Source organism: Apteryx mantelli, chromosome 12 (assembly GCF_036417845.1).
Source record: "Apteryx mantelli isolate bAptMan1 chromosome 12, bAptMan1.hap1, whole genome shotgun sequence".
NCBI lineage: Eukaryota > Metazoa > Chordata > Aves > Apterygiformes > Apterygidae > Apteryx > Apteryx mantelli.
In genome coordinates this window covers 17,360,173-17,385,588 of record NC_089989.1, presented here as the reverse complement: position 1 = coordinate 17,385,588, position 25,416 = coordinate 17,360,173, and the positions used below count along the sequence as shown (strand labels likewise).

The following is a 25,416-nucleotide window of genomic DNA, read 5'->3' as shown; positions in this document are numbered from 1 at the left end:
ACACCAGCTTCTCCGGTGGGAGGCCTGCGCTGCCCTGCCTGCCCCATGGGGACCTGCCCATGCCCTGTCTGCCCCATGGGGAACCTATGCCTCCCCTGGTGTCTTGCCCCGTGGCGACTTGCCCCATGGCGACTGGGACCTGCCCCTGCCCCAGACTTGCTCCATGGGGTGCACCTGCCTTGCCTGCCCCATGGAGACTGCCCCATGGGAACCTGCCCCACATGAGCCCCATGGGGACCTGCCCCATAGGGACCTGCCCCTGTCCTGTCCTGCCCCACAGGGATCAGCCCCTGCCCCACAGTGACCTGCGCCTGCCCCAGAGAGACCTGTCCTTGCCCTGCCTGCCTGCCTGCCCTTTGGGCACCTGCCTCTGCCCCACAGAAACCTGCCCCTGCTCCAGCCGTGCTCCAAGGGGGCCTGCCCCCACCCTGCCTGCCCCATGGAGACTGCCCCACGGGGACCTGCCCCACACGAGCCCCACGGGGCCTGCCCCATAGGGACCGGGACCAGGACCTGCCCCTGCCCTGCCCTGTCCCGCCCTGCCCCACAGTGACCTGCCCCTGCCCCGTCCCACGGGGACTTGCCCCATGGGGAGCAGGACCTGCCCCCGACCAGCCCCCGGGGACCTGCCCCCGCGCTCAGCCGCTGCCCCGCCGCCGCCCCGGCCCGGGCCGCCCCCCGGCCAGGCGGGCTCCCGGCGCGGGTGCCCGCGGCTCGGGGCGGCGCGTGACCGGCTGCCGCCGCCGCCGCCGCCCGCTGCGCCGCAGAGCCCGGCACCGGCAGCGGCAGCGGCACCGGCAGCGGCACCGGCAGCGGCAGGTCAGCGGGCGGGGGGCTGCGGCGGGCCGCGGCCGGCACCGGGGCCTCCCGGCGGCGGCGGGGGCGGCGGGGGGGCTGACCCGGGGCCGGCCCGGCGCGCTCGGTGCGGCGGTCCCGGGGCTGCGGCACCGCACCGGCACCGGCACCGGCACCGGGCCCGGCCGTGCTGCCCCGCAGCGCGCCCCGGCCGCTCCCGCACCGCCGCGGGGACGCCGCCGCCGCCGCCGCCGCCGCGGCCCCCAGCCCGGCCCGGCCCGGCCCGGTAGGGCGGAGCGGAGCGGCGTGTGCGGCGGCGGCGGCGCGGCGGGCCGGGCCGAGCATCCCCGCGGGATGCGCCGGGGACGCGCCAAGGTGAACGGGGCGCGGGGACCGCGGGGGACGCCGGGGACGCCGGGAACAGCGACAGCGGGGATGGGGACAGCAGGGACAGGGACACCAGGAATGGGGACTGCCGGCACCAGGGACACGGGATGGCGACGGCTGGGACCGGGGACCGCCAGAATCAGCGGCAGCTGGGAACGGGCCACCGGGCACCGGGGAACAGGGACGGGGCCCGAGCCAGGGACAGCTGGGGACGGGGACAGCTGGGAAGAGGCAGCGGGGAGAGCCGGGAGGAGGGACAGCACGGCCACCGGCTCCCGTCCCCAGCCGTGCTGGGCAGCGGGTTGCGTGGGCCCCCGCTCGGCTGCCTGGGCGCCTGGGCCCTGCCGGGGGCCGCGGGGGTTTGGCTCAGAGCCCCCCGAGTCCCGCTGGTGGCGCAGAGGTGCCAGGTGCCACGTGCCCGCGGGGCGATGGCGGGGTGACGCGGTGCCCACGGTGACTCAGGGCGCCGCGTGCGTGGGAACAGCGCGACTGCCGGCCTCCGCGCGCGGCTGCCAGCGTGCAGGCGCCTCCCCGGCTCCGGTGGTGGTGGGGGCCCGCTCACCCCCCGCCCCGCTGTTCCCGCAGGGCCGAGGGCAGGCTGGGCGCTCGCCATGGCCACCGCGCGGCTCGTCACCTGCGGGCTGCTCCTGGCCGCTGGGGTCCCCGCTGCGGCCGGCCGCCCCCTGCTCCAGGACACGTCGGGGGAGCTCAGCGGCGCCGGGGACCCGGACAGCGAGCGCTGGGGGGACGCTGGCCCCACACGGTGGTCCCGACCGCCACCACTGCTGGGGGCTGTGACCGAGGTGCCCGTGCCGCCGTGGCCCTGGGGGGCTGATGACCCCCTGCAGGCGCTGGGGACGGTGGCCACCCTGGCGAGCGCTGGCACTGGGGCCTGGAGGGACGGTGACCCAGCCCCGGACGTGGTGGAGGAGCCCTTCATCGCCTGGCGAGGACGGGAGGCCAAGGGCCAGGCCGGACGCCGGATCGAGACCCGGATGCCCTCCGCGGTGCCCACAGACGTGGGACCGGGCTCCCCAGGGCCAGCCGGGCCAGGCCACGGCCCGTCCCTTGTGGGGACCGCCAGCCCCCGGCCAACCGTGTCCACCATCGCCCTGCGCCCCGTGCCGGGAGCGGCGGTGGCGGTGGGGACAGCCAAAGCCAGTGTGCGGGGAGCCGGGGGCCAGCTGGCCAGCACGGTCCCGCTGGGCCCCTCCACCGGCCCCCCGCGCTGGGTCCCCGTCCCCCAGCCCACGCACGCAGAGCCACCCAGGGGTCCCCGCGCTGGCCCTGGCTCCACAGCGGCACCGAGCTCTGTCCTGCCGCTGTCGGCCAAGCCGGCGGCCCCCGGCCCCCCGGGCTGGGCGCTGGGGGCAGCGGGGCAGGCGGCCCCCGAGGGCAGGGCTGAGACCTGGACGCCGGGGCTCTCGGCCCACCAGCGGAGCACGCGGAGGGCCCCGCTCGGCAACACCACCGCCGGGCACGCCGCCCCGCGCGCCGACGCCATGCCGACGGGGACGCCGCCGCCCCGGGCCACCGCCGGGCCTGCCCTCGGCACCGGCCCCGCAGCGCCGCCCGCCCCCGGCACGGCCGCCCCCGGGACCCTGCGCGCAGGTAGGAGCGGGGCACCCGCCTGCACCCCTCCACGGCGGCCACCGGCCCCCGCGGGTGCCACCGCCTGGCTCTCCCCTCTCCCGCAGGGACGGTGCCTGAGGAGGAGCTGGGCTCCCCGCAGCGCGTCCGGGGCGCCGTGAGCCCCCCCAATGCCACCGAGGAGGCCGTGCCCGCCACAGGGACGCCCGGCCCCAGGCGCTCAGGTGACGCGGGGCGGTGGGCGACCCCCTTCCTGGGTGGGATCCCCAGGGATTGGTGCTGACAGGGTGGGCAGGGGGGGGACAGGACAGGACGGGACAGCAGCTATCCCGGGCCGCCTGGCCGGGACGCGGTGACACCTTCAATCAGGATTGTGCCCGGCGATGGCCCTAATCTACTGCCCGCGGGGGTTAGGGCCAAGTGCCCAGCGGGTGGGGGCTTCCCAGGGGGTCGGGGCTGCGCCAAGGCCCTGCCGCCCCCCAACCCCGGGGGTCCTGCCCAGCCCAAACCCCCCCAGGAGCTGGCACCGGGCATGGGGACACATGGCCCCGGCCGGCAAGGCGTCCTGCTGCGGTCCCCTGGGGTGGTGCTGGGCGCTGCAGGGCTCTGCCCCCCCCCCCCCCGGGGCTGGTGGGTGCCTGTGCGGCGAGGGCCGGGCGGGGGGGGGCCGCGCCGGAGGGGGCCGCGGGAGGCCGTCGCAGCGGGCCCACGCGCCGCCGTGCCGCGCGATGCAGGTTGCTATAGCAGCAGGGATGCGGCGGGCGGGCGCGCGCGGGGCTCACGCGGCCGGGGGCACGGAGCCGCGTGCGCGGGAGGCACGTGCTCCCCCCATCCCCGTGACCCCCTGCTTCCCCCCCCACCCCGCAGATACCACTGGGACGCGGCCGCCCGGCCCCAGCACCGCGGCCCCCTCGTCCACGTGGCGCCGGGGGCTCATCCGGGTGACGACGCAGCGAGCCCTGCCGCGTCCCGCCGCGCCGGAGCGGGAGCCCAGCGCGCCGCCCACGGCCCCGGTGCCCAGCGCGCCGTGCCCGCCGGCCGGGGGGGCCTGCAGCGCGCCGCGGGGCAACGGCACGGGGCCGCGCTGGGCCGAGCTGCGGCGCACGCTGAGCCTCGCCTGGGACGCCCACGTCTACGGCTCGGCCGCCCTCTTCCTGCTGCTCAGCCTGGGCTGCCTGGCCGCCCTGCTGGGCGCCCCGGCCCTGCGCCCCCCGCACCTGCCCCACGTCCTGGTTGCCCACGGGCTGCTGCTGGCCACCGGCGCCCTGCGGGCCGCCTTCCTGCTGCTGGACCCCTACGGGGCGCGGGGCCGGCTGCCCCCCCGGGCCGTGCTGCTGCTGGCCACGGCGCCCTTCCCGCTGCTGCTCGCCGCCTTCGCCGTGCTGCTGCAGCGGCTGCAGCGCCTGGCGCAGCTCCGGCTGCTGCCGCCCCAGCTGCGGAGCCTGCCGGCGCTGGGGGCGGCGGCGGCGCTGCAGAGCGGGGCGCTGGGCGCCGCCGACCTGCTCTCGCCGCGGCTCAGCCCGGCGGTGGGGCTGGCGCTGCACGCGCTGAGCTGCGCCGCGGGGGCCCTGCTGCTGCTGGCGGGGCTGCGGGCGTGCTGGCGGGTGCTGCGGGGGCCCGGCGGCAGCGGCGGCAGCGGCGAGGCGCCGGGGCTGCGGCGGGGCGCCCGGGCGCTGGCGGCGGCGGCGGCGCTGGGGCTGCCGTGCTGCGGGCTGCAGCTGTACAGCGCCCTGTGGCTCTGGGGCACCCTGGGGCCGCCGGGGCGCTTCTCCTGGCCCTGCTGGGCCGCCCAGCTGTGGCTGCGGGCCGGCGAGCTGGCCGTGGCCCTGGCCCTGCTGGCGGCGGCCGCCGAGCCGCTGTGCCGCCGCAGCCACCGCCGCCGCGGCGGGGCCGCCGGCCACTCCTGCTGGGCCAAGGCGCTGCGGTACTTCTGCGCCTCCCGCAAGGCCGCGGCGCCCGAGTACCCCAACAACTGCTACGACTGGGCCGGCGCCGGCCCCGAGCGGCCGCCCGCCAGCGACATCAGCAAGAGCCTCATCCGCAACCCGGCCGAGCAGCTGCCGCTGCGGGCGCTCAAGGACAGCAACGAGGCCTGGGCGGCCGCCGCGCCGGCCCCGGGACTCAGCCCCAAGTGCCCCAATGCGGCAGCGGCGGCGGCGCGCTCCTACGCCAGCCTGTGCTTGGAGCGGGGCTCGGCCGCCTCGCTGGGCGACCTGGCTTTCCGGCCGCCGTCGCCCATCGACCTGCGCCGCAGCATCGACCAGGCGCTGTGCCGCCAGCACCTGCTGTGCGACGGCCTCTTCGGGCGGCCGCGGCGCGGCTCCGGCACCTCGCTGCGCGCCGGCCCCCAGCCCGGCTCGCTGGCACGCTGCAGCTCGCTCACCGAGCTGGCGGCCCCCCGGCCACCCCCCGCCGCCGCCGCCGCCGCCACCTCCGCCAGCTCCCTGGAGAGCAGCTCGCTGCACATCAGCTGGAACCCCTGGCGCCACGGGCTCTCCTCGCCCGAGAGCCTGCCGCCGGACGAGGCGCCCAGCCGCGCGCCCCTCCTCGCCCGCCCGGACCCCCCCGCCGCCCCCCAGCCCCCCGACTCCGAGCGCGAGGCCCGCCGCAGCTTCCTGGCGCTCAGCAAGCAGGTGGACTCCCGCAGCCTCTCCAGCGACACCATCGAGCTGTGAGCCGGGCGCGCGCCGCCGGCCCCCGCCCGGCCCCTCCTTCTACCTTCCTGGGTTTGGTTTCTTTTTGCCCCCCCCCCCCCCCCAATTCCCCAGCCACGTTTTGCACGGTGCGGCCCCGACCTCCGCGGAGATTGGCAGAGCCGCGTCCCGTGCCGGCGAGGGCCCAGCGGTGGTGGCGCTCGGCCCCGCGGGGGTGTCCGTGGGGCCCCGAGACCCAGCACCCCCCCGCGCGCAGGGCTGGACACAGGGAAGGGGGGAGCTGGTCTCAGCCAGGTCTATTTGTGCCAAAAGAGAGAAATAAAAGTTTATGTCACAAGATCGCGGCCCTGTGGCCTTGACTGATGCCCGGGGCTGGACTGACACCCGGCCGTGGGGAGAGCGGCTGGCCGAGACTCACCCCCAGCCCCGTGCCCCCCCCCGGCTCCCACGGGCCCCAGAGAGCGGCGAGCAGCCGGGCTGGGGGTGCAGAGCTTTATTTCCTGAGATATGGACAACACGGACAGATGGACACACCCCGACGGACAAATGCGACAGGCACATTCATGCAGCAGGCAGGACCCCCGGGGCACGGGGCAGGGCCGGGCAGCGAGGGGCCGCGGCCCGGGGCTCCCCCCGCCGCCCTCCCCCTGCCCGGGGCCAGGAGCAGGGAGGGGAGAAGGGCTCTGCCCCGGGGCCGGGGGACGCGGGCAGGAGGGTCTGGGGGTCGGGGGCAGCGCGAGGTATCGCCTCTGCCAAAGCCAGCCGGGGCTGGGACAGGGCCCAGTGCAGCTCCCCGGCCGTGGGGCAGGACCCAGCCCCCGGGTGACCACACAGCTCTGCAGCTCCCCTAAACTCTTAGCATTCAGCCTCAGCCGCGGCCACCGCTCCCTCCGCACGGCCCCGGCTCCGAGCCTGCCCTCGTCCCAGCTCCCAGCACGGCAGGGCTGCACAGGGCAATACGCAGCATTTTCGGGGGCCCGCAGACTCCCTGGGCTGGTGCCTCGGCACCTCCCCACTCCCCATCAGGGAGCACGTACGATGCTCCCCCCCCAGCACACACCTCCCTCGGCTTTTGGGCTGGGGCGCCCGGCCCCGTGGCACTCTGTCTGCTCGGGGCCTGCAGGCCCCACGAGGCCAGCTCTGCCGCCCGGCTCTGCCGGAGCAGGCTCTGCCCCGGGAAAATCTGAACCGCAGGGGCCCGGGTGCCCACACGGCAGGTCCCAGCTCGGCTGCCTGCTCCCAGCACCCGTCCCAGCCGCGTCGGGGCTGCGACAGCACCGACAGCCCAGGTGCCCAGAAGGCTCCCGAGGCACCGGGAGCCCCGACTCGGGGGACGCCCTGGGCAGGCGGCAGGTCTGAGCTCTCCCAGCACCACCTTCCCCAGCACACGGTGGTGTCAAAGCATCCGACCTGCCTCTCCGACCCACCCCGCATCCCCCAGGGCCGGCCCTCTCCTCCGGCACGTAGCGGCTGGGAGCAGCGTGCTGTGCCCCCAGGCCCATAGCTCCAAGCAGCTCGGCATGGCTGCGCTTGCGGGAGGGGGGATCCATGCGGGATCCCTGGAGGGAGGGATGGAGGGCCCAGGCCCCTAGTGCTCATTCTGCAGGACGGGGGGAGAGGCGAGATCCTATTCTAATGGGGGGCTGGGGGTCTCATGCAGGGCAGGTGCAGCCCCAAGCACATCGCGCACAGGATCTGGCCTCGGGAGCCAGCCCTGCTCCGAGAGCCCTGTGCCCCGGCCTGAGCGGTGGGGCCGAGCCTGCCCCCGGCCATGCCCGGAGCTATCTGCCCTTCATGAAGCCGTCGAGGACGCGGTCGCCGCGGTCGGAGAGCCAGTAGCCGGCCATGGCAGCCACGGCCCCGATGAAGATGGCGGTGAAGACCATGTCGCCCTTGGCGGCCAGCGTGGCGAGGGCGCAGATCACCATGCCGAAGAACATCTGCTGCAGCACCACCACCTCGTCCTCCGTCACGTCGTCGAAGAAGCCCTTCTCCGGGGCGTCTGCGAGGACGGCGCGCGTGGGCACGGGCGAGAGGGGTGCGCAGAGCCCCCCTGCTGCCCTCCGTGCCCCCCCCTCCCCAGGACCCCCGGGTCAGGCCATACCGGGCGGCTTGTCCTCCACGCACTGCCCGTCCCTGCGGACGTGGCCCGGGGCGCACACGCAGCGGTAGCTGCCCTCCGTGTTCTCACAGACCTCCTGCGCCCCGGTGCACACGGGCTCCTCGGCGCCGGCGCACTCGTCCACGTCTGCGGAGAGGGAGGCAGGGCTCAGCCGGCGGGGACGGGGCAGCGCCCAGCCCACCCGGCCCGGCCCAGCCCGGGGGAGGCCACTCACCGAGGCACTTGGCTCCGTCCCGCCAGTAGCCCTTGTTGCACTTCTTGCAGCGGGCCGGCCCCGCGCCCATGCAGCCGATGCAGGCTGTGGAGCAGTCTGCAGAGGGGAGAGCGCTGAGGATCGCTGCCAGGCCGGGCACGGACAGACAGACGCCGCCCCCGGGGATCTACGGGCCAAAGTCCCTCTCCAGCCCAGCAACCGGCACTGGCAAAGCCCGGTGGGCTCGCGGTGCCCGAGCAGGCGGGGGACAAGGGCCAGGTCTCCCGCGGGTGCTCGCGCATGCGTTACGGGGCGCCGGACAGCGGCAGCGGCGCAGACACCCCCTCGCACGTGCCTGACCTCGGCACTCGTAGGAGCCCTCTGTGTTGACGCAGAACTGGTTGGCTCGGCAGTGCGCCATCTCCGTGCCACACTCGTCTATGTCTGCGGGAGAGAGGGCAGTGAGCGGGGCGCACGGGGGGACGGCCCCGCTGTGCCCACGGTCCCAAACGCAGCCCCCTGGCGCTCGGCGCCCTGACCCCAGCCAGCAGCCCGGACCTTGCCATCCGGCGCCGCCGAGCAGAGGCTGCACCAAAAGCCTGTGCAGCTTCTGCTCCCCTGTGCCGCCCCGCATGCAGCAGGTACAGGCAGAGCTTTCCCACACCCGAAACCACCCCGCACCCCCACCTGCCCTGCCGAGCTCCCCCCACGGGGCCGGCGCGCGGCGGGGACTCACCGATGCAGCGGTGCTCGTGCAGCACCCAGCCCCGCTTGCAGCGCAGGCAGCTGGAGTCCTCGGGCCCCGTGCAGCGCCCGCAGGCCCAGTAGCACTCTGCAAGGCGGGAGAGCGCGGCCGTGGGCGCGGGCAGGGCGGTGCTGCCCCCCCGGCCCAGCGCCCCCTCCGGATGCAGCCCCTACCTACCGGCACATACCAGGTGGCTCTTGTTGCGCGACGCCTCGTAATAGCCGTCGCCGCACTCGGAGCAGAAGGGGCCGCCGTAGCCCGGGCTGCACACGCACAGGCCGGTGCCGCGGCGCGTCCCGTCCCCGTCGCACTTGCCGTTGCCGCTGCAGGGCTGCTGGGGCCCGCCGGCACAGGCTGCGCGGAGACGGAGCGGCCGGCTGCGAGGCGGGACGGGGCAGCCCCCCACCCCGGGCAGCCTGCACCCCGCGAGCGGGGGGGTGCGGGGCGCCCCGCCAGCCGCCCCAGCAACTCACGCAGGCAGTCGGGGCCGTAGGTGCCGGCGGGGCAGCACAGCGCCAGCCTGTCCATGCACAGCCACTGGAAGAAGTCGGGATGCTGCAGCCGCCTGGGGACACGGGGACAGGGCGCTCAGGCCGCCCCATGGCCGCGGGGTGCCGTGGGCCACGCCAGCCCCGTCCCCGTGCCCGTGCCCTGCCCCGCGCTCACTCGTGAAACCACCAGCGCTCCACGTGCTCCTCGCTGCGCTCCAGCAGCTGGTGGCAGGCGAAGTCCGAGGGCGCGCACACGCTCTCCAGCACCTCGAGCAGGCGGGTCTCGCTGCGGGGCGGCGGGGGTCAGCGCGGGGAGGGCCGCGTGGGTCCCCCCCCCCCCCACCGCCCCGCGCCCCCGCTCACCTGTGCTTGTACTTGGCCAGCTTCTCCTCCTCCCAGGCCGTGTTGCCCCCGCCGAAGCCCTCGCGCTCGGTCCGCTCCAGGCCCTGGGCGCGCGGGGCGGGCAGGGCACTCGTGGGCCCCCCCCGGCTGCCCCCCGGCACCGTCGCACCCAGGACCCCCCCCCCAAGCTGTGTCCCCCCCCCCCACGCCGCAGGTCTCATGTGCAGTCCCTCCACCCTGCCAATATCACCCTCTTGGGGTCATGTCACCCTGCCTCAGGGGGACTGTGTCACCTCCCTGGCTCCCTGTCCCCCACTAGCCCCCCCCCAGGACATGTCACACCTTCTCATGTCACCCCCGGGCCCCCCAGACCACAGGCTATGTCACCCCCAGCTGTCCCCCTGCCACGGGGCATGTCACCCATGAGCCGGGCCACCCCCCTGCTCATGTCACCCCCCATGCCATGGGCTGCGTCACCCCCTGCCTCTGTCACCTCCCCCCCACCCCCCCCAAACCGTGTCACTCCTGAGCCATGCTACCCCTGACCTCCTTGCTCCACGTCCCCCCATGCCTGTGTCACCTGCGGGACCCCCGCACCACAGACCATATCCCCCCCAGGTGTCCCCATGCCCCTGCCATACCCTTGCACCGTGTCACCCCCAGGCCACCCACCCCACGCAGTACCACCCCCTACCCGTGTCCCCCCAGCCCCATGGGCTGCACCATCCCTCCCAGTGTCCCCCCATGCCCATGTCACCCCTGTGTCCCTCAGCCCCATGTCCTGCGTCATCCCTCTCAGGGTCATCCGTGTCCCCCCCCACACCAGGAATTGTGTCACCTCTGGACCCCAAACACCACAGTGCCACCCCTGTGTTTCCCAATCCCTTGGGCTGTGCCACTCGTGCCACTGGCACCCCCACCCGTGTCCCCCAACCCCATCTCCTGTGTCATCCTCCCCAGTGCCACCCACTGCCTGTGTCACCCCACGTCCCCCAAGCCCATGGGCTGTGTCACTCGTGCCACTGGCACCCCAAGCCTGTGTTACCCCCATGTTCCCCAGCCCCATGGACTGTGTCATCCCCCCCAGTGCCACCCCATGCCTGCACCACCCCCATGTCCCCCATGACCCCCAGCCCCACGGGCTGTGTCATCCCTCCCGGTGCCACCCCCATGTCCCTCAACCCCATGGGCTGTGCCATCCCCCCCAGCGTCACCCCCTGTCCGTGTCTCCCCCATGTCCCCCAGCCCCATGGGCTGTGTCATCCCCCCCAGTGCCACCCCATGCCTGCACCACCCCCATGTCCCCCAGCCCCATGGGCTGTGTCATCCCTCCCGGTGCCACCCCCATGTCCCTCAACCCCATGGGCTGTGCCATCCCCCGCAGCGTCACCCCCTGTCCGTGTCACCCCCATGTCCCCCAGCCCCATGGCTGTGTCATCCCCCCCAGCATCACCCCTGCCCGTGTCCCCCTGTGTCCCCCAGCCCCACAGGCCGCATCACCCCCTGCCAGTGTCACCCGTGCCCCCCCATGCCACGGGCTGCATCACCCCGCCACCCCCCAGTGCCAACACCGTGTCCCCCAGCCCCACGGGCCCCCTCACCCCACAGTGCTCCCCATGCCCCCAGTGCCCCCCAGCCGCACAGGCCCCGTCCTCCCCCGCGTCCCCCCCAACCGCGCCGCCCCCCGGCCGCGTCCCCCCCGCGCGCCCGGCCGCGGCGGCCCCGCACCCTGCTGAAGCTGTCGGCGAGGCCGCGGCAGGCGCGGCACGGCTCGGCCCCGGCCCCGGCCCCGGCCCCGGCCTCGGAGGCCCCGGCGGCCGCGGCCCCCCCGGCGGCGCCCATGAGGCCCAGCAGCGGCAGCAGCGGCAGCAGCGCGGCCGCCAGGCGCCGCCGCCGCCCCATGCTCGCGCCGCCCCTCCCCGCCCCGCCCCGCCCTGCGCCGCGCCCACGTGGTGCCGCGCACCGCCTCGGCCCCCGCCAGCCAACGGCAGCGCGCCGGGCGCGCGCGTCACGCGGGGGCCCCCGCCCGCGGCCAACCCGCGCCGCCCGCGGCCAACCCGCCCCGCCCCGCCTTAAAGGGCCCGCGGCGCCGGCGCGGAGGCAGCAGCAGCAGCAGCAGCCGCAGCAGCGCCGGGCGGGCGCGCGCGCCCCTTTATTCGCCGTCCGCCAGCGCCCGGCGCAGCCGCGCCACGTGCGGCCCCAGGCGCCGCCGCCGGCCCGGCCCGGCCAGCGCCCGCAGCAGCGCCGCGGCCTGCGAGGGCAGCGCGAAGGCGGGGGCGCCGCGCAGCACCCGCGGCACCGCCGGCACCGCCGCCTCCAGCCGCGCCACCGCGTAGCGCCCGCCGCCCGCCGCCAGCGCCGGCACCACGCACGCCAGCGCCGCCGCGAAGGCCTCGCACGGCCGCGCGCCCTCGACGCCTCCCGGCCCGTCGTCGTCACCGTCGTCATCGCTGCCGGTGCCGTCGTCGTCCCAGCACCGGGCGGCGGCGGCGGCGGCCGGCGAGAGCAGCAGCACCACGGTGTCGCCGCCCCGCAGCGCCCGCTGGTGCTGGGCGTGCAGCCAGGGCAGCGGCCCCCAGGCGGCCACCGCTGTCCCGCCGCCCGGCGCCGCCGCCACCGCCAGCCCCAGCGGGCGCAGGGCCGCCGCCAGCGCGCAGGCCGCCCGCTCCGCCGACGCCTCCGCCGCGTGCAGCACCAGCACCCGCCGACCGCGCGGCAGGCCTGCGCCACACTGTCAGCGCCGCCAGCTCTGCCCCACCGGCGGCACCCACACCTGCCCCCGAACCGGCCCGTCCTGGGGCGGCAGCAGCGCTCCAACGGCTCCCCATCGCGGGGAGCAAGCGGGGACGGGGACAGGCCCTTCCCTCCCGCCAGCCCCGGCGCCACACTCACCCTCGGAGCTGCAGTCAGCCCGCAGGGTCTTCAGCCAGCCTGCAGGGAGGAGAGCGGGTGAGCCCGCGTGCCAGCGCTGCCGCGGGGCCCTGGGGCGGGCGCGGGGTCCCCGCTCACCTTTCACGTCCTCCTTCTTGAGCAGCAGCAGCAGCAGGAGGCAGGTGGCGCAGAGCAGCGCCGCCATCCAGGCCAGCGCCCAGCGGGCGTGCAGGTCTGCAGGGCAGGGGGGGCTCAGCGCCCGCCACCGGCCCCACGTGGGCACCCGTGGTGCCAGCGCCACTGCCCCAGGCCCGTCCCGGTACTCACACTTGTGCAGGGGGCAGGCCCAGAGCACCACGCTGGTGCCGTTCTCCTGGTGCCACACCTGGGGGGGGATGGGGACGGTCACGCACTGCCAGGGCCGTGCCCCCCGCCGCCCCGCGGCCTGTGCTCACCTGCATGCACTGCCCCGCTGCCACGTCCTGCCGCAGCTGCGGCTCCAGCAGCCCAGGCCGGCTGGCGCCCTGCAAGGAAGCGCGGGGTGAGGCGGGTGCCCCAGCACAGGGGCCGCCGGCCGTGGGGGCCCTGCGGGGCTGGGCCGGGCCGTACCGTGGTGGTGAAGCTGGCGAGCGGCGTGCAGGCGCCCCGCTCCAGGGCGCACAGCGACACATTCCCCCCGGGCCCCCGGCTCTCCATCAGCAGGAGGTCGTCCGCACGGCCAGGCAGGGCTCCTGGTGACAGGGCACGGCGGCGGTTCGTCTGCGGCCACGCAGCCACAGGGGCCGGAGCCCTGGCATGGGCCGCCACTGCCCTCGCCGCCCCTGCCCAAGCCGGTACTCACGGTCCCACAGGCACTGCGTCAGCCGGACCTGCCCGCCGCTCCACACCTGCCGGGGAGAGCGGCTCAGCAGCGCGGCCCCGGCGGGCACCGCGGGGCTGGTGGTGGGGCAGGGGCTGCCCTACCTGCACGCAGAGGTTGGGGTGCGGCCGCAGCGCCGCGAACTCCTGGGGTCCCTGCGGGGAGAAGGGAGGCTCTGGCGGCGGGGCGCAGGTGGGGGGTCCCGGCACCCCAGTCCCGCGGGGACGCGCGGGCTCACCTGCGCCGCGACAGGCTGCCGCAGGTGCGGCAGGGCTTGGCAGGGCCCGGCGGGCTCCGGCTGCCAGCAGGGCACCAGCTCGGCGGGGAGGTCGCAGGGGGCCGAGACGGAGCAGGTCAGCGAGTCGCCAGCAACGTGCAGGACCAGCCGGCTCCGGGCCCAGAGCCGCTCCCAGGCCTCGGCATCTGCGGCAGCACGGGGAGAGGGGTCGGCATGCCCCCTGCCGCGGGCACCCCGGTGCCCGGCCCCGCTGAGCCGGCTTACGTACCATGGGAGAAGGGGCACGAGCTGGCCCGCGGCGGGTCCTGGATCTCCGGCCACACCTGGGGGGAAGAGGAGGCCGCAAGGCCGAGGAAGGCATCCAGGCTGCCCCTGCTGGGCCCGGCAGCCGCCCCGCAACCATCGCCCTGGCGGGTGCTGTGGGGCACACTGAAACGAGGGGCATCGCCCCGCTGCCGCCCGCCCGGGCGCCTACCTGCAGGCAGAGGCAGGGCAGCACCTCGTCCGCCGGCAGGCTGTAGTTCATGGGCCCGCTCTGCGGCCGGGAAGGGGACATGTGGGTCACCCCACGGCGAGTTGCCCCACGGCGGCGGCGGTGGCAGTGCCATGGGGAAGGAGGGTAAGGGTTTGGGGCAGGCCCGCGCTCACCGTCGTCACAGTGCGCCTGGAGCTGCCGGCGCCGTGGCTGCGGTTCTGGTAGAGGCGCAGGGTGTAGTTGTGCCCCGCCGCCGCCGCCTCGTGCACCTGCACCACCGCCTCCTTCGGGCCGCGCGAGACCTGCAGCCGGGGCACTGCGCGGCACGCGGCTCAGGGCGCCCCGCGCCGCGCCAGCCCCCCTGTGCCCCCCGCTCGGCCGGGGGACGGGGACCGGCGCGGTCCCGAGGGCACGGCAGGGCTCAGCGGGGAGCCCCGCATCCCGCCAGGCCCCGGGGTCACCCTCTGCCCTGGGGCCACGGAAACCCCCCCGGGGCCGGGGGGCACGGGCACCTACCTTGGCACTGCGGGACGGCAGCCTGGGCCTTGGGCCAGGAGCAGTCTGTGGGAACAGCGGGGGTCACGCGGAGGCCGGGGCTGGCCGCGGCAGGCAGTGCCACACCAGCCGCCCGGCCGCCGGGGTCCGCGCGGGGCCGCGGGGAGCTCACCCGGCACCCGGTGGCTCTGGCTCAGCCTCCGGCGGCTGCGAGCGTTGGTGGAAGCCGTGACGCGGAGCTCGGAGCCCAGCGCCGCCTCGAAGCACTGGAACGTCACCGAGCCCTGGGCAGGAAAACCACGGCGCTGCCGAGCGGGGCCAGCGCCGCCCACGCCCCACAGCCCCACGTCCCCACTTCCCCATGTCCCCACGCACGGGGATGCTGGGGGCACGCGGGGCTGGAGCATCGCACTGCGTAGCGGGCACCCATGGCGCCTGCGCTCCACGTCCCCATGTAGGGAGGTGCTGAGGGCACACGGGGCTGGGGCACCACGCTGCCCAGCGGGACCCGCACCGCCTGCGCCCGCACCCCGCATCCCCACGCGTGGAGACGCCCGGGGAGCGTGGGGACACGCAGACGAAGGCATGGCAGGACCCACACCGCCAGCACCCCGCGTCCCCCGTGCCCCCGTGGAGAACGGTACCACCGCGCCGCTGGTGCCCCACGTCCCCGCGCCCCAGGGGTGTCCCCGCGTCCCAGACCCCCCCCACACACCCCCCCGCTGCCCGCGCCCGCTACGCACCAGGGTGCCGGCGGGGCGGCCGGGGGGCAGGAGCGCCCGCACCTCCACGGCGACGCAGCGGGACGAGGCGTACGCGTGGCCCGAGAGCAGCAGGAGCCCGGTGACGGCGCGCGGCTCCGCGGCGGCGGTGGCGGCGGCGCCGGGCTCCAGCGCCAGGTCGAGGCGGGCGCGCACGCAGGGCGAGCAGGCCGCGGCCCCCGCGCAGCGCAGCGCCGGCTCCAGCCGCAGCCGGGCCGGCGCCAACCCGGGGCCCGGCCCCGGCGGCTCCAGGCCGCACAGCACGTCCGCGTCTGCGGGGCGAGAGGCGGAGGGTGGGGGGTGCCGCGCCGTGGGTCCCGTGGGTCGCACGGGCTCCCCGGCGCCGTGGGTCGCGCGCGGCCGGCGGCCAGGCCTCGGGGCGCCCGGCACTTACCGAGCAGGCGGCAGGCGAGGCCCTGGGGGAGGCGGGGGTCAGGGCGGGGGGCGCCCCACGGCCGCCCCACGGCCCCCCGCGCGCCCGGCGAGGCCGACCCACCTGGGAGCAGGCGAGGGCGTCGCGGGGGGCGCAGCGCCCGCCGGCCGCCAGCACCGCCAGCGCCAGCAGCGCCAGGCCCGGCGCCCCCATGGCGGGGCCCCCTGCCCCACGGCCCCCCGCCCCACGGCCCCGCCGCTGCCGCCGGCGGCTCCCGCTTCCTGCTCCTCTCCCGGACACCTGGGTCCTAGCGCAGCGCCGGCGACCGCCCCGGGGTGGGGCCTCCCCGCGCCTGGACGGGACGGGATCGGGATCAGAATTGGGATGGGGACGGGACGGGGACGGGACGGGGCGCGGGGAGGGCTCTGTGCCCGCCGCTGCCGCCCCACGGCTCCACACGGGGCCTGGGCTGGCCCCACGGCCAGGCACGGGCCTGGGCCTACCCCACAGCGGCGGGGCACTGGGCCAGGCCTGCCCTACGGCCCGGCGCAGCACCTCGGGCCAGCCCCATGGCCGTGTGGGGCACGGGCCAGCCCCAGGGCCCGGCGCAGTGGCTTGGGGCGGCCCCATGGTGTGGCTCGGGGCCAGGCCAGCCCCATAGCAGTGGGGCACAGGGCCTGGGCTGCCCCATGGCCTGGCACGGTGGCTCAGGCCAGCCCCACGGTGGTGCAGCACGGGGTCAGGCCTGCCCCACAGCTTGGTGCAGCGGTGCAGGCAGCCCCATAGCCCGGCGTGGTGGCCCGGGCCAGCCCCATAGTGTGGCACAGGGCCAGACCAGCCCCACAGCCTGCTGCAATGGCTCAGGGCAGCCCCACAGCGTGGCACAGGGCCAGCCGCTGCCCCATAACCCAGCGCGTGGCTCAGGCCCGCCCCACAGCAGTGTGGCACAGGGCCAAGGCCTGCCCCATAGCGTGGGACGGCAGCTCAGGAGGAGCCGGGGCTGCAGGGAGAACGGGGCTCGGGGGGCGCAGGAGGGGCAGGCGAGGCTCCCGGCCCCCAGGAGCCGTGGGGAGAAGAGGCGCCGGCACCGTGCCTGGCTGCAGGGAGCTTCCCCACGAGGGCAGGGGCATGGGGGGGGCGGCAGCCCCCAGCCCCCCAGCCCGGCCCTGGCCACGAGTGGTAGCAGTGCCGCAGCCCACGGGAACCCGCAGCCTGCTGGGCTCCCCTCACCCCCTCTGCACAGCCCCACTGCGGGGGCAGCCCCACGGCAAGCCCCACGGCGGGGGTCTCCCCATGCCACGGGGTGGCAGCAGCTGTGTGCCAGCTGTGCCACGGCACTGGGCCCTGCTGGGGGAACAAGGCGGCCCCGGCGCTTCCCTGGGTAGCTCCGGCTGTGCCTGGGGGGCACGGGCAGGCTCCAGCCCCCCATGGGGCGCAGGGCCCAGGGAGCTTCCCACGCCTGCGCCCCACACCCTGGAGAGCCACCCGGAGTCCCGGCCCAGCAGGGTGCAACCGCTGCCTTTATTCTGCTCCCATTTACAAAGCTGCAGCCACGAAACGGAGCAAGAACCCCGCCACCCCGTCTCCTCCGGCGCCGCCCGGGCCCCAGTCCCAGCCGCAGCGCCCCAGGGGCCCCGGCTCTCCTCCCAGGCGGGCACCGGAGCTGCCTCCGCCCTGCCGCAGGGCAGCGCCTCCCCTCCTGGCCCGGCCGTGTCCAGGCACTGGCTGGTCCCAACGCCGCGCTCCCCAGCCTCGGCCGTCGCTGCTCCATGTGGTGCATCCCGGTGGTGGGGATTCCAGCCCTGCTTCTCCACCGCTGCGCTGTCACCTCCAGGGACCCTGTGGGCAAAGCCCTCCCGAGCCCCAGCCCGGTGCAGCCTAGCCGTCCTCCTTGGCGCACAGCACCAGCCCCTCACCGGGGCGTCGGGGCGGCTGCAGCAGCGACTCTGCCCACAACACCGGAGCCCAGCCCCGCCGGACCCCGCGCTCTGCCCAGCTCAGCCCCAGGGCTGGCGCTCAGGTGCCAGCAGCCACCCCGGGTCCAAATCGTGGGCACCCCGTGGGGGGCTCCTCCTCGGCTCCCTTGCTCCCCTCCGCCTCCAGCAGCCGGTGCAGGAGGCGCCGGGCCCGGCCGCGGAGGCGCCAGGGAGCCCGGGGGGCACCCCGCAGGGCGCCCAGGAGCCGGGGCAGCTCCCGGGGCAGGCGGTAGGTGGGCAGCGGCCGCAGGGGCCGGGGCACGTCGCGGGGGCTGCAGAGGCGGCTGAAGTAGGCCAGCACCCAGCCGCCGGGGCGCCCCGCGCCCCCCGCCGCCCCCAGCTCCCCGTGCAGGCAGGCCATGGCGGCGCCGAAGACGCCGTGGGTGTCCCCCGGCGCCCCGGCGCCTCGCCACAGCCGGGCGCTGCCCCGGCTCCAGAGCAGCAGCACGGTGCCCCGCTCGCGCCCCACGCGCTCCCGCTGGGCGTAGAGCCAGGGCAGCCCCCCCAGGCGCCCCACGCCGCCCGCTTCCCACAGGTCGAGGCGCACGTCGCAGCCCAGCCCGGCGCGCAGCAGCTCCGCTAAAGCGCACACCAGCCCCAGGTGCTCCTCCGAGTCGGGCGAGTACACCAGCAGCACCGGCCCGCGGCCCGCGGCGCCTGCGGGCGAGAGGGGGCACCGCTGGCACCCTGCCCGGGGGCGCCGCTGCCGGACGCCGCCGGCCCCGGGACCCCCACGGCCCGGGGTCCCCCCGCGGCCCTCACCGGCAGCCGGCCTCCAGGTGCTGCAGCAGCTCAGGAGCAGGACGGCGACCACCAGCCCCAGGGCCAGCGCCAGCCCCAGCAGCCCGAAGTGCCTGCGAGAGACTGGGAGAGGGGCGGTGAGGGGGGGCCGCCCGCCCCCCGCCGCCACCGCCGTCCCCGCAGTCCCCAGGCTTGCGCTCACCATCCGGGCAGAGGAGCTGCTTCCGGGCGAAGCGCACGTCCGAGCGCCACACCTGGGGAGGGAGCGGGGTGGGTGGGGGGCACCGGGGGCCCCCGGCCGGTGCCGCGGGTGCCCCACTGCAGCGGGGCTCGCGGGGACCTTACCAGCACGCAGCTGCCCAGGATCTGCATCGGCAGCAGCAGCGCCAGCTCCCCGGGGGCAGAGCCCTCCACCTGCAAAAGCACGAGGCCGCGTTGGCCGCCCGCAGCCCGGGCCCCTGCTCCCCCCGCGCGCCCCTTCCCCGCGCCGCACCGCGCTCACCCGCGTGACCGTGTAGACGGGGGACTCGGGCTCGCACTGCCCGCCCCGGGGCTGGCACAGGGCCGCGCTGAAGGCTGCCGGGATGCTGGAGGTGATGCGCAGGCGCAGCTGCGGCCCCTGCACGCTCGCCGACACGTTCCAGGCGGTCTCTGCAGCGACCGGCGGGGAGAGGGCTCGCGGCCGGCACGGCGCAGCATGGCCCCCTCCGCCAGGACGAGGGGCACCGGGGGACACAGCCGGGGAGGGGGAGAGGGGCTCACCTGGGCGGTGGGGGCACTCCACGTGGCTGCTGTTCCCGTAGGAGAACTGGGGGGAGACGGCAGGTCACCGGAGAGGCTGCGCGAGCTGCCGTCACCCCCTGCCTCCGCTTACCTTGGGGTCCGACTTACCCTGAAGCAGAGCTGGGGGTGCACGTCCACCTCGTCCAGGGTGTAGGCCTGGCAGGGGCAGAGGGTCAGAGGCGGCAGGGCCCCGGCGGGGACAGCCCTGGGCGCCGGGGCCCCTCACCTGCTCCTCCTCGCTGGCCGTGGAGTTGGGGATGTCGTGGCAGGGCGCAGCGCCGGCAGCCGCCTCCCTCCAGCACAGCGTGGCCCGGGGGCGCAGGGGGCAGCTGGCGCTCAGCACCATCGCCATCTGGTCCTTGCCGCTGGCGCTGTAGTCGTGGAAGCGCACCGAGGACCACAGCTCGGGGCCGTCTGCGGGGAACAGGGTCAGCCGGGGACGGATGGACGGGACGGGACGCGTCCCTGGTGGGACCCCCCCGTTTCATGCCTGCTGCCACTCACAAGCCGCCGGCTGCTCCTGGAAGGGGCACCTCTTGCTGCGCAGGCTGTCGCGGTGCGGGTAGGAGGCCTGGGGGAGCAGGCGGAGCAGTCAGAGCCGCCTGCACCCCCGCCGTGGGCCCGAGCCCCCTCCCTGGAGGGCCATGGAGCTGCAGAGACCCCCCCCCCCCCGCCAGCGACACGGGGACGGCGACGCACCTCAATGCACAGGCAGGGCACCAGGAACTCGTACGGCAGCAAGACGCATTGGCCCCCCGGCACCAGCACCTGCAGGGCCCGGAGGCGGCGTGAGCTCGCCGGCAGCGCGGAGACCCCCCGGATCAGCCCGGCCAGGCCCCGCACGCGCGCAGAAGGGAGGTTGGGGGCAGCGGGAGCCGGTACCTGCTGGTGGAAGGGCCTGGGCAGCTCCTCGCACTCCAGGGCCAGCTGGTGGCACAGCCGCACCATGAGGGCAGGGCCGCGGGGCACGGACACCTCGATGGCCCGCGCCTCGGGCACCAAGGTGTGGGTGAAGACGGGCCCTGCGGAGCACACGCGGCTCAGCCCGGCTCCAGCGTCCCACCTCACGGCGCCCCAGCCTGGGGTTGGGGCACGGGGGCCCCCGGGCCCTGCTCACCCGGTGGCTCGGCGGCAATCAGGTGGCTCCGGCTGAGGGCCAAGCCCCGGTCGGGGATGGTGCGAAGGGAGACGAGGACCTGCTGCCCGCTCTCCACGGGGAAGCAGTCGAACTGCACCTGCCACTGCGGGGAGCCGGGGCTGAGCGGCGCGGGCGCCCCAGCACCCTGCCCGGCTCGCCGCCCGCCGGGCCCGCGGCCCCCGGGCGCCGCACTCACCGGCGAGCCGCCCTGCGCCCCGCGCCGCCTCCACACCTGCAGCCAGCCGGCCCTGTTGGAGTCCAGCTCCAGGAAGTCGAGCTGCAGCCCGCGGACGCCGCCGAGCCCTGCGAGAAACCGGCCCGCGCCCCGCGCTGACACCGGCGGCCCGGGGCATCCCCGCGTCCCGCCGGGGTGCCCAGCCCCGGAGCGCTGCCCGTACCTGCGGCGGGGAGGGCCAGGCGCACCCGCAGGCACGGCTGGCACGGCTGCGAGGGCCGGCACAGGCGGGCCGTGCTCAGCACCAGGGCGGGCGGCTCCAGCGGCGGCCCGGGCCGGGCGGGCCGGCGGCAGCGGGGCCTGCTCAGCGCGCGGTCGGCTGGCGGAGAGGAGAGGGGAGCCGTGCGCCGGGAGCCCAGGCCCCCGGGAAGCTCCGGGGGAGCCCCGTGCCCCGCGAAGCTCCGGGGGATTCCCGTGCCCCGGCAGCCCCGTGCGCCGGGGGACCGGGATCCCCGCGCCCCGCTCCCGCTCCCGGCCCGGGACGCCGCCCGCCCCGGCGCCGGGCTACTCACCGCTCGCCCGGCACTCCTGCAAGCAAAGACACGGGGCTCAGCGCGCCGCCGCCGCCGCCGGGACCCGCTGCCCCCCGCGCCGCCCTCCCCGGCCCCCCGGCGCTTACGAAGTTGGCGGAGACCCGCAGGCGGGTGACGGCGGCGGTCGCGGCGAGCAGGAGCGCGGCGGCGGCGGCGAGCAGGAGCGCGCGGGGCACCGGGCGCCCCATGGCCGAGCGCGGCGCACGGCGCCCTCCCGCCACCGCCCCCACCGCCGGGGCCGGATCCCCGCCCCGCGCCGCCCCTCCCCGGGCCGGCCCCGCCGCATTCCTCCGGCGGCACGTGCGGCCGCCCCGACGCCGCGGCGACGGGCGCCACCCGGGGGCGGCGCGACCTGGTTGCGGCGGCGCGACCTGGTTGCGGCGGCCGCTGCCGCCGCCCCCGTGAGAAACTGCCCCGCGGCACGGCACGGCACGGCACGGCGCACACACGGCCACGGGCCCGGGCTCCTTTATTTCCGTATCGCTACACACGCGAGGCCGGGGGCGGCAGGGAAAAGGCACCGGCATGTCCCCCCTCCGGAGATGGGGGGCTTCCTGCACCCTCCGTGAGCCAGCCGCCGCCTCCGCGCCACCTGCCTGCACTGGTCCCTGAGGGGGCCGGAGGGAGCAGTCCCGCGCTCTGGGGGGGCTGCCTCCTTTCTGTCCCCGCCACAGCTCTGCAGCCTGGGCAAGGCCGGCAAGCCCCAAGCGCCCCCCGTCCCTCCCGCGGCCCCCGGCACGTCCCCACTGAGGTGGCAGAGGCTGGCGAGGACGGAAAAGGAGCGCCGCGGAGCTCCAGCCCCGCTCTGCGGCCGGGAGCGGCACACATGCATGCTCTACCCCGGCCCCGCTCATTTCTTCTTCTTCTCCTGCGTGCTGGTGAACCAGGAGTCCAGGAGCTTCTTGCTGTAGTAGAGCTGCCAGCCGTGCACCTGCGCGGCCACCACCACCACCAGGTACATGACAGACACTGCGGAGAAGCCGAAGATGAAGCGATAGGCCTTGCCGTGGCGGTAGAGCTGCTGGGCCATGGGGAACATCTCCATGGTGCCGTAGATGAGGGGCGCCACGGAGAAGAGGCCGGTGCTGATCATGGACAGCACCAGGTAACTGATGTTGTTGCGGGGGAAGGAGAGGAGGCCCAGGAGGGATGGGAGGATGCTGAGCAGGTACGGGTACTCCCACTGGTAGGGCATGGCCACCTGGTCGTGGGGCAGCAGCTTGAGGTGCCCCACGCACATCTGGGCCAGCAGCAGCAGCCAGATGGCCACGTGCATGTAGATCAGCTTCTTGATCTCAGACTTGAGCGCCACGCTGCAGAGAGAGAGACTGGCCATGAGCACCTGTGGGCAGGGACGGAGCCCCAGGAGAGCATGGCAGGGGGGCGCATCGAGGGGTCAGGGCCCAGCAGGAGTGCCGGGATCCCCGCGGTGGGCTGGGCCCAGGGGGCAGGACGCTACCTCATCTGGTAGTGCGAGGCCACGCGCTCCCGGTGCTGGTAGTCGCTGCCATCGGTGCCGGCGGCGCGGGGGCCCCCACGGGAGGCCATTGTGCTGCCACGAGCTGCCTGCAGAGACACGGCCAGAGGCGGGACTGGAACCCTGCCCTCAACACCCTGCGACCGCCCCGGCCCTCCCAGACGGCCCCGGGACCCCCCCTTCCTGGACAGCCCTGGTCCCGAAACCCCCCCCGGTGGCAGCCCCGGGGCCCCCCTCCCCGGACAGCCCCGGTCCCGGGATCCCCCCAGTGGCAGCCCCGGGACCCCCACGGCAGCCCCGGCCCTGGCCCCCCCCTCGCGGCAGTCCCAGCCCCGACACCCCCCGATGACAGTCCCGGCTCCGGGGCCCCCCTCCCTGCACAGCCCCGGGGCTCCCCCTCGCTGGACAGCCCCGGCCCCAGGATGCCCCCCCCCGGTGGCAGCCCCGGCGCCGGGACGCCCCCGCCCCGCCGCGGCCCGGCCGCCGCGCCCCTCCGCACCCCACCTGCCACCGGGCCGGGCCGCTCTACCCGCACTTCCGGCTATCTATGGGCCCGGCTGCCCCTGTCAGAATGCCCCAGCGGTCACGCACCGCCGGCCGCTCTGCGCGCCCGGAAGCTAAGCTCTATGACCGCTGCGAAGTTGTCCCCTCGGGCCCGCCCCCGCGCAGGCGCAGTGGCGCCATGGCGGGGGGAAGCGCCGCGCGCGTGCTGGCGCGCGCCGCAGGGTCAGCGGGGGCGCGCGGCGGGGACACGCGTGGGGCGGGGGCGCGCGGGAGCTGCGGCGGGGAAACGCGTGGGGTGGGGGCGGGCACGCGCGTGGGTGTGCGGGGAGCTGCGGCGTGGGGCGGGTGGGGCGGGCACGCGCGTGGGTGTGCGGGAGATGCGGCGGGGACGCGCGTGGGGTGGCGGGGGCATGTGGGGCGGGGACATGCGAGGGTGTGCGGGGAGCTGTGGTGAGGACACGCGTGGGATGGGCGGGGGACGTGGGGCGGGGAAACACGTGGGTGTTGGGGGAGCTGCGGCGGGGACGCGTGGGGGGGCGGGTGTGGGAGGGTGGGGACACGCGTGGGTGTTGGGGGAGCTGCGGCAGGGATGCGCGGGGGGGCGGGAGTGAGATTGCTGGGCGGGGACACGCGTGGGGCAGACACGTGGCTGCAGTGGGACACGCGTGGGGTCCCTCACGTGTGCTGGGGGCCTGCAGGTGGGGGACACGTGTGGGGCAGGCGCGGGCGTGTGGGCCTGCAGGGGCGGGCACACGTGGGGCAGCGCACGGCTGTGCGGGGGGGGGCGTGGCGTGAGGACACGCGTGGGGGGTTCACGGGGGGCAGCCGCATGCGTGGGGACGCGCCCAGGGGCCGGCGGGGCCCGGCGCTGCCCCGACCCCCCGCCACGGCGCCGCAGGGGGGGCCGGGCCGGCGCGGGGAGGCCGCGGGGCCCCGAGGAGACGCTGGCGCTGCTGGAGGCCTCCGTGGTGCACCGCGAAGGTATGGGGGGGGGGGGGGGGGGCCGGGGCTGGGGGGGGCGGCGGGGGCCGTGCTGAGCCCGTGCCGTCCCTCGCAGGAGCTCTGCTGGCGCTCAGCAAGCCGCCGGGGCTGCCCGTCTGCGGTGAGTGCGCCGGGGCCGGGGGGGCCGGGGGGGCCGGCGGGCGCTGAGCCCCTGGTGTCGCAGGCGGCGGCGGCGGCGGGGAGCTGAGCCTGGCGGCGCTGCTGCCCGCGCTGAGCCGGCGCCTGGGGCTGCCGGCCGAGCTGCACGTGGTCAAGGCTCCCGACAGGTACGTGGGGGGCGGCTGGGGGGGGGGGATGACCCACAGATGACTGTGGCCATGTGGCCCCCCCCACCCACGCACCACCCCGCTTCCCGCAGGGAGAGCTCCGGCCTCGTGCTCCTGTCCGGCTGCCGCCGCGCCACTGAGCAGCTCCAGCGCTTCTTCGCCCAAGCCCGCAGGAGGGGCCGCTACCCCGCCACGTACTGGTGAGCTGCCGCTGCCGCAGGGGGGTGTGGGGGGGGTCCCCATCCCCAGGCTGACCCCCCCGTTCCCGCAGTGCTGTCACCGTGGGGGTCCCGGCGGAGCCCGAGGGCGAGGTGTGCACGGGGCTGCGCCGGCAGCAGTGCGGTGACACCGTGTCGGTAAGGCAGGGGGACACAAATTTGAGAGGGGGGGTCCGGCGCCCATGGCCAGCGGCTGACGTCCGGCTGCGGCGGCCGCAGGTGGTGCCCGTGGCGGCCCCGTCGCGCGGCAGCCTGGCCCGGAAGGAGGTGAAGAAAACCCTGACGCGCTACCGGGTGCTGGGCGCCGCGGGGGGCTGCGCCCTGCTGCAGCTGCAGCCCAAGACAGGTGGGTGGCGGCGATGGCGCGGGGCGGGGGGGGGGGGACGGCAGCGGTGGTGGCACCCGCCTCACGCCGGCGCCGCTCTCCCCGCAGCCTTCCCCGGGCAGCTCCTGGCGCACCTGGCGCTGCTGCTGTGCCCCGCGCTGGGCGAGCCCGAGCGCTCGGCCCGCGTGGGCCGCGTCCTGGGCCAGCCCTTCCTGCTGCCCACCGAGGCCGCCCGGCCCCCCGCGCAGGTACCGGCGCTCGCGGGGTGCGGGCCGCGGGGACCCCCGCGCAGCCCCCCGGCGCTGAGCCCCGCTCCCCGCGCAGGTGCTGGACGAGGAGCTGGCGCGCCGACTGCAGCTGGCGCCGGGGCCGCGCCGCCGCCGCCTCCCGCTGCACCTGCACCTGCAGCAGCTGGCGCTGCCGGGGGCCGTGCTGACGGCCCCGCCGCCCCCCTTCTTCCTGCGCACCCTGCGCCTCCTGGGGCTGCCCGGCCCCGGCGGCGGAACCCCCCCACCCTCCCATTAAAGCCTGCTCTGTGCCCGGGCTGCTCCCTGCGCCTTCTGTTTTTCCCGCGACGCCAGCAAAAGCTGCTCCGAGGAGCAGGTGGCGGCAGCGTTCCCGCCTCTGCAGCCTGGCCTGCAGCTGGCCCCGTTCCCCGGCCCCACCGCCGCCACCACCGCACAGGTGCTTTCCTGCCTGCTTTCTGCCCCCGGCAGCGGGCAAGCGCGGCGCGGCAGAGCTGCCAGCGGTTTCTGTTGGCGGCAACTGCCTCATGTCGGCGGCGCCGGTTCCTGCCTGCAGCCGTGCGCGCCGTGCATCACTGCCAT

General features: G+C 76.8%; 6 protein-coding genes across 6 annotated transcripts; 2 read left to right on the top strand and 4 right to left on the bottom strand.

Moving 5' to 3' along the window:
• Positions 1–782: 782 nt before the first annotated feature.
• PRRT3 (proline rich transmembrane protein 3) lies at positions 783–5,524 on the top strand. The gene is made up of 4 exons (XM_067303654.1): positions 783–819; positions 1,768–2,793; positions 2,880–2,996; positions 3,640–5,524. The coding sequence occupies exons 2-4, from the start codon at positions 1,794–1,796 to the stop codon at positions 5,445–5,447; spliced, it is 2,925 nt and encodes a 974-aa protein (XP_067159755.1). The 5' UTR covers positions 783–819; positions 1,768–1,793; the 3' UTR covers positions 5,448–5,524.
• Positions 5,525–5,904: 380 nt separating this feature from the next.
• Positions 5,905–11,221, bottom strand: CRELD1 (cysteine rich with EGF like domains 1). Its single transcript, XM_067303653.1, has 10 exons — positions 11,048–11,221; positions 9,341–9,423; positions 9,153–9,263; positions 8,960–9,051; positions 8,664–8,840; positions 8,478–8,573; positions 8,102–8,185; positions 7,763–7,858; positions 7,531–7,674; positions 5,905–7,428 (listed from the first exon to the last, which is right to left on the bottom strand). The coding sequence occupies exons 1-10, from the start codon at positions 11,219–11,221 to the stop codon at positions 7,208–7,210; spliced, it is 1,278 nt and encodes a 425-aa protein (XP_067159754.1). The 3' UTR covers positions 5,905–7,207.
• A 235-nt stretch (positions 11,222–11,456) lies between these two features.
• On the bottom strand, positions 11,457–15,628 carry IL17RC (interleukin 17 receptor C). The gene is made up of 17 exons (XM_067303604.1): positions 15,515–15,628; positions 15,413–15,434; positions 15,001–15,290; positions 14,430–14,541; positions 14,279–14,323; positions 13,936–14,078; positions 13,763–13,822; positions 13,556–13,610; positions 13,288–13,472; positions 13,154–13,204; positions 13,032–13,077; positions 12,800–12,921; positions 12,646–12,714; positions 12,518–12,575; positions 12,329–12,424; positions 12,212–12,250; positions 11,457–12,040 (listed from the first exon to the last, which is right to left on the bottom strand). Exons 1-17 carry the CDS (start codon positions 15,602–15,604, stop codon positions 11,472–11,474), a joined length of 2,052 nt encoding a protein of 683 aa, XP_067159705.1. The 5' UTR covers positions 15,605–15,628; the 3' UTR covers positions 11,457–11,471.
• Positions 15,629–16,889: 1,261 nt separating this feature from the next.
• Positions 16,890–20,985, bottom strand: IL17RE (interleukin 17 receptor E). Its single transcript, XM_067303652.1, has 16 exons — positions 20,884–20,985; positions 20,777–20,792; positions 20,428–20,583; positions 20,226–20,332; positions 20,009–20,132; positions 19,774–19,913; positions 19,591–19,659; positions 19,396–19,462; positions 19,118–19,305; positions 19,000–19,047; positions 18,871–18,916; positions 18,611–18,759; positions 18,454–18,522; positions 18,311–18,362; positions 18,130–18,231; positions 16,890–18,024 (listed from the first exon to the last, which is right to left on the bottom strand). Exons 1-16 carry the CDS (start codon positions 20,983–20,985, stop codon positions 17,408–17,410), a joined length of 2,052 nt encoding a protein of 683 aa, XP_067159753.1. The 3' UTR covers positions 16,890–17,407.
• A 264-nt stretch (positions 20,986–21,249) lies between these two features.
• Positions 21,250–22,898, bottom strand: JAGN1 (jagunal homolog 1). The gene is made up of 3 exons (XM_067303603.1): positions 22,779–22,898; positions 22,257–22,363; positions 21,250–22,110 (listed from the first exon to the last, which is right to left on the bottom strand). Exons 2-3 carry the CDS (start codon positions 22,343–22,345, stop codon positions 21,648–21,650), a joined length of 552 nt encoding a protein of 183 aa, XP_067159704.1. The 5' UTR covers positions 22,346–22,363; positions 22,779–22,898; the 3' UTR covers positions 21,250–21,647.
• A 58-nt stretch (positions 22,899–22,956) lies between these two features.
• Positions 22,957–25,132, top strand: RPUSD3 (RNA pseudouridine synthase D3). Its single transcript, XM_067303651.1, has 9 exons — positions 22,957–23,000; positions 23,677–23,759; positions 23,836–23,880; positions 23,944–24,046; positions 24,139–24,246; positions 24,318–24,402; positions 24,484–24,610; positions 24,698–24,837; positions 24,914–25,132. Exons 1-9 carry the CDS (start codon positions 22,957–22,959, stop codon positions 25,112–25,114), a joined length of 936 nt encoding a protein of 311 aa, XP_067159752.1. The 3' UTR covers positions 25,115–25,132.
• The last annotated feature ends 284 nt before the right edge of the window (positions 25,133–25,416 follow it).

Coding starts and splice junctions, on each gene's coding strand:
- PRRT3 (XM_067303654.1), top strand. CDS start 1,794: ATGGCCACCGCGCGGCTCGTCACCTGCGGGCTGCTCCTGGCCGCTGGG. Junction 2,794..2,879: donor CCCCGGGACCCTGCGCGCAG/GTAGGAGCGGGG, acceptor CCTCTCCCGCAG/GGACGGTGCCTGAGGAGGAG. Junction 2,997..3,639: donor GCCCGGCCCCAGGCGCTCAG/GTGACGCGGGGC, acceptor CCCACCCCGCAG/ATACCACTGGGACGCGGCCG.
- CRELD1 (XM_067303653.1), bottom strand. CDS start 11,221: ATGGGGCGGCGGCGGCGCCTGGCGGCCGCGCTGCTGCCGCTGCTGCCG. Junction 8,841..8,959: donor CTACGGCCCCGACTGCCTGC/GTGAGTTGCTGG, acceptor GTCTCCGCGCAG/CCTGTGCCGGCGGGCCCCAG. Junction 7,675..7,762: donor GGACGGAGCCAAGTGCCTCG/GTGAGTGGCCTC, acceptor CCCTCTCCGCAG/ACGTGGACGAGTGCGCCGGC.
- IL17RC (XM_067303604.1), bottom strand. CDS start 15,604: ATGGGGGCGCCGGGCCTGGCGCTGCTGGCGCTGGCGGTGCTGGCGGCC. Junction 13,611..13,762: donor TGCCCTGCCTCTGCCTGCAG/GTAGGCGCCCGG, acceptor TCTTCCCCCCAG/GTGTGGCCGGAGATCCAGGA. Junction 12,425..12,517: donor GGCCTGCCCCCTGCACAAGT/GTGAGTACCGGG, acceptor CCTGCCCTGCAG/ACCTGCACGCCCGCTGGGCG.
- IL17RE (XM_067303652.1), bottom strand. CDS start 20,985: ATGGGGCGCCCGGTGCCCCGCGCGCTCCTGCTCGCCGCCGCCGCCGCG. Junction 19,660..19,773: donor CCAGGCCCTTCCACCAGCAG/GTACCGGCTCCC, acceptor CGGGCCCTGCAG/GTGCTGGTGCCGGGGGGCCA. Junction 18,917..18,999: donor ACCCCCAGCTCTGCTTCAGG/GTAAGTCGGACC, acceptor GTCTCCCCCCAG/TTCTCCTACGGGAACAGCAG.
- JAGN1 (XM_067303603.1), bottom strand. CDS start 22,345: ATGGCCTCCCGTGGGGGCCCCCGCGCCGCCGGCACCGATGGCAGCGAC. Junction 22,111..22,256: donor GCCTCGCACTACCAGATGAG/GTAGCGTCCTGC, acceptor CTCTCTCTGCAG/CGTGGCGCTCAAGTCTGAGA.
- RPUSD3 (XM_067303651.1), top strand. CDS start 22,957: ATGGCGGGGGGAAGCGCCGCGCGCGTGCTGGCGCGCGCCGCAGG. Junction 24,047..24,138: donor GTGGTCAAGGCTCCCGACAG/GTACGTGGGGGG, acceptor CGCTTCCCGCAG/GGAGAGCTCCGGCCTCGTGC. Junction 24,838..24,913: donor CCGCCCGGCCCCCCGCGCAG/GTACCGGCGCTC, acceptor CTCCCCGCGCAG/GTGCTGGACGAGGAGCTGGC.